Source organism: Leptonychotes weddellii, chromosome 1 (assembly GCF_054177405.1).
Source record: "Leptonychotes weddellii isolate Sample4059 chromosome 1, ASM5417740v2, whole genome shotgun sequence".
Classification (NCBI taxonomy): Eukaryota; Metazoa; Chordata; class Mammalia; order Carnivora; family Phocidae; genus Leptonychotes; species Leptonychotes weddellii.
In genome coordinates this window covers 149,402,980-149,408,979 of record NC_138369.1, presented here as the reverse complement: position 1 = coordinate 149,408,979, position 6,000 = coordinate 149,402,980, and the positions used below count along the sequence as shown (strand labels likewise).

At 33.2% G+C, this 6,000-nt stretch overlaps 1 protein-coding gene across 6 annotated transcripts in view; it reads right to left on the bottom strand.

Moving 5' to 3' along the window:
• Nucleotides 1–763: 763 nt before the first annotated feature.
• Nucleotides 764–6,000, bottom strand: part of SENP7 (SUMO specific peptidase 7) — a 139,666-nt gene continuing 134,429 nt past the window's right edge. For all 6 annotated transcript variants that reach the window (XM_006729569.3, XM_031024045.2, XM_031024046.2 and 3 more), the window contains 4 exons: nucleotides 5,654–5,697; nucleotides 5,492–5,560; nucleotides 4,686–4,836; nucleotides 764–2,604 (listed from right to left, as the gene is read on the bottom strand). In XM_006729569.3, coding sequence (XP_006729632.1) covers nucleotides 2,467–2,604; nucleotides 4,686–4,836; nucleotides 5,492–5,560; nucleotides 5,654–5,697 — 402 coding nt within the window. In that variant the 3' untranslated portion in view covers nucleotides 764–2,466. The remainder of the gene's footprint in view (nucleotides 2,605–4,685; nucleotides 4,837–5,491; nucleotides 5,561–5,653; nucleotides 5,698–6,000) is intronic.

The window sequence follows — 6,000 nt, the reverse complement described above, 5'->3', positions numbered from 1 at the left end:
CATTTCCAAAGAAACATTATTGAAAGAAAGAAAACCCTAGATAATTTGCTATGAAGGAAAGGCTTAAGCTTGGTGTTAAGCCAAAAGCAATTACAGCATAAATGAACAATTTTATATGATTAAAAAGTAGGTGACACTGGAAAGATGAGGACAGCACATAGATTGGAACCAGATTAGAAAGGGCTCTGTATGACAAGAGCCCTATTTTTTCCCATAACATAAAAGGAAAACAAGCCGATTATAAGAGGCATTAAACTTTTTCTAAGTCCTACTTAAGTGATTGGATAGGAGTCAAAAAAAAAAACTTACTACTTTTTTTATCCCAAGAGTTGTAAATTAAAAATAGTATTATCTTCTCTAGGAAGACTTTCCCTGTCCAGTGACAACTCTCTTACTACCTTTTTACCACCTCTCACTCACACATACACACACAGCTAGGATGAACTCCCTCCTGAGCTCCCAAGAAACTCTATTACAGTTTTTACTAGGAATATTAAAACTATTCATATGTCCATTTCTCCCACTAGGCTAAAAATGACTCAAGAATAAAAGCTGCAGTTCATTTTTTTGTACCTAGCAAACTGCTTATTAATAGATGCTCCAAAAATGTTTCCTGAATGAACAAATTAACTATATGCCTGCTAAAGTAAAAAGAAAAATTAATCTAAGCATCAGTTATGAGATATGAACTGGAAATCATAAATTTGAAAATTTATTTCTAAGAATGGCTCATGTTTCTTAAGAAAAGAAAATTACACCTCAATTTAATGAATTGGAAATGTGTTTAATATAAAATGTTGATATTCAACACATTATTTCCACATGAATTTAGGAAAATGAATTTTAAACAATCTTCAAAACATGATAAAGGACAGTGGTACCTTTGAAAAACATACAAACAAAAAAGTTTAGAAGTCACAAGAAGATGTATTACATACTTGCTTTCCCAAAATTAGATGTACAAAATAATTAATAGTCATTTTAAAAAGTCCCCTCCCATACACACACAAATTGGGAATGAAAACATGTAATTATAACCATCTTTATAAGAAATCTCCAAAAGACAAATATCTTTAACAATATAAAGATGGTGACAAGATTAACAAAAACTCAAAAACACTGAGGCTTAACTGACAACCTCAAATTCACATGATTTTGAAATAAAATGTGCCAATTTTTACCTTTATCTTAAACTGCCTTTGCTTCACTGCTTTATATACAGTTAACAATATAAATCCAAGAGATGCTTAAAACAGAAGATCAAAATAATACTCTTAGAAAACATGTTTCTTATCTGAGAAAATACAGTATCATTGTCCCCTCAAAATTTTCCTGATAACATTAAAAGGTTGTGAAGTCCTTAATCATATAATACCACCATCATCACATGAATTCAAAACTGTTACCTGAACATTTAATAAAAACTTATGCTCCATAGGGATCATAGGTCTCTAAAAACTACCATTTAAAAATATAAAAGCAATTCTAGCAATCTGGCTTTTCAGATGAATACCGGGTAAACAGAAGTAGCTATAAAATTATATATTTAGTTCTAACAATTAATAAATAAGATTTTGAGGGTGTTTTTTAATTAAAGTTATGAGGACACCAATTTTATCTTATGTACTTACAGAAACTGTGTATATACATTCTAAGATATCAGAGTAGGATAGAAGTCAATATTGATAAAGCTATACCTCAAACTAAGTTGAGCTACATATGTAATTTTTAAAAACCTATTTTGGACAGTTAACATTTTTTTGTTCCAAATTTCATTCTGAATGAATGAACTAAATCTTCAGATTCCCACATATGACATCAAAAGAAAAAGAGAACATATAACAATTACAGCAGAGTAACAGTTCCATTTAGCAACTGAGAAAAATAAGCTGCGCTTTGAAAGAGTCAGTTTTTATCATCTCCTAACATCATGTCCTCTTTTACACTATACAGAAGGGATGCCGTAAATGGCATTTTCTGAAGCCTTAATACTAAATTCTTCTTTAAAAAAATACACAGTATTCATACTGCATGCTTGAGCTGCAAAGAATAGAATTACAATATAATGTGACTTGTCAACAAACTTGACAAGCACTGGGGCTGGCACCAGGGAGGACCAAACTCCCCTCAACTCCCATTTATATGGAAGTACAGATCACATAGTTTTATTATCTACAAAAACATTCCCACATTTACATATGCTATTGCATAATCAGAAGCATATTTAATCAGAAAAATATCAAATATTTATGAAATTTTAATTTCTATCTAATAAGTTTATATCACCCCCATTTTCCACTGCATCTATGAGATCTCAACAATCTAATAATATCATATATTTTAGATACTGTTCAATGACTTATAAAACTACCACAAGTTATTTTCTTCTCTGTGAGCTAACACAAATGCTGTAAGCGGCTTTCCAGTAATCTTATAGAACATCTGTGTCATGTTTGTACAGATTAACTAACTACTGCTGCCCTTCTGTTGCTGTAAATGAAGTTTCAAAATGAGCTCTCGAATATCTTCCCGCTTGGTCTTTATTACATGACGAGGAAACCATTTCTCCAAATGAATTGGAAGTTCAAAATTAACAATAGGATCCTAATGAAAGAAAAGAAAGAATGCAATCACTTTAGCAGTACAATTCAAATGTTTTAATTTCATTTTTTTTTAAGATTTTATTTATTTATTTGACAGAGAGAGACACAGCGAGAGAGGGAACACAAGCAGGGGAAGTGGGAGTGGGAGAAGCAGGCCTCCCACAGAGCTGGGAGCCCGATGCGGGGCTCGATCCCAGGACCCTGGGATCATGACCTGAGCTGAAGGCAGACACTTAACAACTGAGCCACCCAGGTGCCCTTGTTTTAATTTCATCTCACAAGAAATGAGAAACTGCTAACTTTTTAAAATAACAGCTTTACTGAGATATAATTCATATACTATATAATTCACCTAAAACTATGTATTACCATTCCTTCCCAATTATACCGTAAGTTCTAACTGTATACTATAACCCTTATATGCTAAAAGTACCTTTGGTACTAGTCAAAAAAACCCTACTCCTATACCCATTTTCATAACACCACACCAAAAAATGGGGCTGGTTGCCAAGACAACCAGCAATTCAATTAGAGGGTTGGAACTTTCAGTCTCACCCACCCCTGACCTCCAGAGAGGGGAGAGGGGCTTCACAAATAATGTTGGTAATGACTGAAGCAATGAGTGGACAGTTTAAAAAGCAAAGAGTGATTCCTTGCTTTTAAAATTTCTTCCGGGGCACCTGGGTAGCTCAGTCATTAAGCGTCTGCCTTCGGCTCACATCATGATCCCACGGTCTTGGGATCAAGCCCCGCATCAGGCTCCCTGCTCGGCGGGAAGCCTGCTTCTCCCTCTCCACTCCCCCTGCTTGTGTTCCCTCTCTAGCTGTCTCTCTCTCTCTCTGTGTCAAATAAATAGAGAAATCTCTAATAAAATAAAATAAAATTTCTTCCTTAATACTGCTACCTATAGTATCACTGATGAGCTAGAAAGTAACACTCATGCTTATTATTGTATTTATCTAGCTTATGGTTTTCTGAGCCTCTTGAATATATGTCTTTTTTTTTTAAGATTTTATTTATTTGAGAGAGAGAGAGAATGAGTGCTCACACAGAAGGAGAATGAGAGGGAGAAGCAGACTCCCTGCTGAGCAAGGAGCCCAACATGGGGCTCAATCCCTGGACCCTGAAATCATGACATGAACCAAAGGCAGATACTCAACCGACTGAGCCACCCAGTCTTTTAGTTTTGAAATTTTTTCTTCAAATTTTTGTCTGCCTTTCTCTTTCTCCCAACCTAATCCTTCTGGAACTCTAATTACATGCAAATTACACTTTTTGACTTGTATCACACTTGTCTCCTATATTCTGTTCTTTCTTTATGTTCTTTTTTTCTCTTTAAAATACAGTGGAATTCCGGGCGCCTGGGTGGCTCAGTTGGTTAAGCGACCGCCTTCGGCTCAGGTCATGATCCTGGAGTCCCTGGATCAAGTCCCGCATCGGGCTCCCTGCTCGGCAGGGAGTCTGCTTCTCCCTCTGACCCTCCTCCCTCTCATGTGCTCTCTCTCATTCTCTCTCTCTCAAATAAATAAATAAAATCTTTAAAAAAAAAAAATACAGTGGAATTCCTTCTATTGCCCTTTTTCTTTTTCCAAGTTCTAATCCTGTCTTGTGCTGAATCCAAGTCTGCTATTAAACCCAACCAATAAGTTCATTTTTCTTTTTCTTCTAAGTTTTTATTTATATTCCATTTAGTTAACATACAGTATAATATTAGTTTCACGCGCAGGATTTAGGGATTCATCACACATATACAACACCCAATGCTCATCACAACAAACGTCAATAAGTTCTTAATTTCAGATACATTATGCATTTTCAGCTCTAGAAAGTCCACTTGATTTTTTTTAGTAGATTCCATCTCTATCCATTTTGTTCATCTTTGACTATTTTTCTCTAACATATTATTCAAATAATTTTAAAGTTCTTATCTGTTAAATAACTCCAATATCTGGATTATATGTGGTTTTTTTTTTTTTTCTTTCTTGATTACCTGTAATATTTCCTTGCTTCTTTGCTCACCCAGTAATTTGTGATTATATGCTGGTAATTGTGAATAAAAAATTTATTTTCATCTTTACATACCTTAAAGAAGCTCTCCACATATTGCAGTAAATATACTCCACAATCACTGCTGTTATCTTGCTTAGGAACTTTAGGGCATAGGTCCACCATGTTTGTTTTGCTGAATTCACGATGAGTTTTTCGTTTAACTTCCCACTCTACCTCTAAATACCTTGAATCATCAAAAAGTAGAGTGATTCTAGTAGAAATCCCTTTACTATTATTCAACACAAAGATGGAAAAACATTTGCTGCCAGATGTGTTGCCTCAAGCCAAATTTAACAGTACAAATTATAGTATGTGAGGCTTCAAGGGTTACTACTTAAAAGAAAATCATCTGAGTTTTAAACTAAAATCTAGACTTTTTTCAACAACTCAACTTCATAATTCACACAAACTCATTTATATCATGAAGTAAACTGATAAATTATTTTAAAACTTTAGTTGCTAGCTATTTCCAGATACTAAATTACAAAATTACACACACACACAATAAAAATGTGAAAAAGTTCTTACTTTTTCTAAAATGATACTTCTGATAACCACTAATATCTGCAATGCTCCTTTGTAAAATTATACTTATTGTTCAGTTATGAATACAAATTCTAAATTTGCTTTCAATATATACAAGTTAATATTTGAGAAATATTAATACTTGAATATTAACATATAATAGGGGATATTAATTATTGATTAGATTTGTAGACCTCATCTAAATACATAATAAAATATAATTCCTGATATAGTCTTTTCAGTAATTCTTATAGTAGCTTCAAAATTATTGAGATTTTAGATAACAGAGTGAGGGTAAAATTGTCATTACTTACTCTCGTAAATTCTGAACCGTGTTTTGTATAGAAGCAGCTTTCAAGGAATCTAGTATGAGAATGCATGGTCTATGAAAAGCAAAAAAGAAATCAAGGTGTACATATCTCCATAGAGAATAAATTTAAATATCTGAAAAAACTATTATAACAGCATGTACCTACCTTTTACACATTTTCTTTGGTATTGATGTATTCATCTCAGTACTCTGAAATAACAGGAATTTTTATGACTTTGCAATTAAAACCAATTTGAATAAATTAATATGCAGTTACTCTTTAAAATGTTTGAAATACTCTGAAATTAAAATTTCAAGTAAGAGCTCTTTTCATCATCTAAAGTGAGCCAACATCATTTTTTCAGAAATTCACTGATTTATTTTCTTATACTGACCTTACACACTTTTACATGTGGCCTCAAGAAGTTATGACACTTTAACATAGCCTAAAAACAACCTAGAATTTTAATTACTTCTATTCAGAGTTACCATCTTAAGCAAAGATAAACAAGT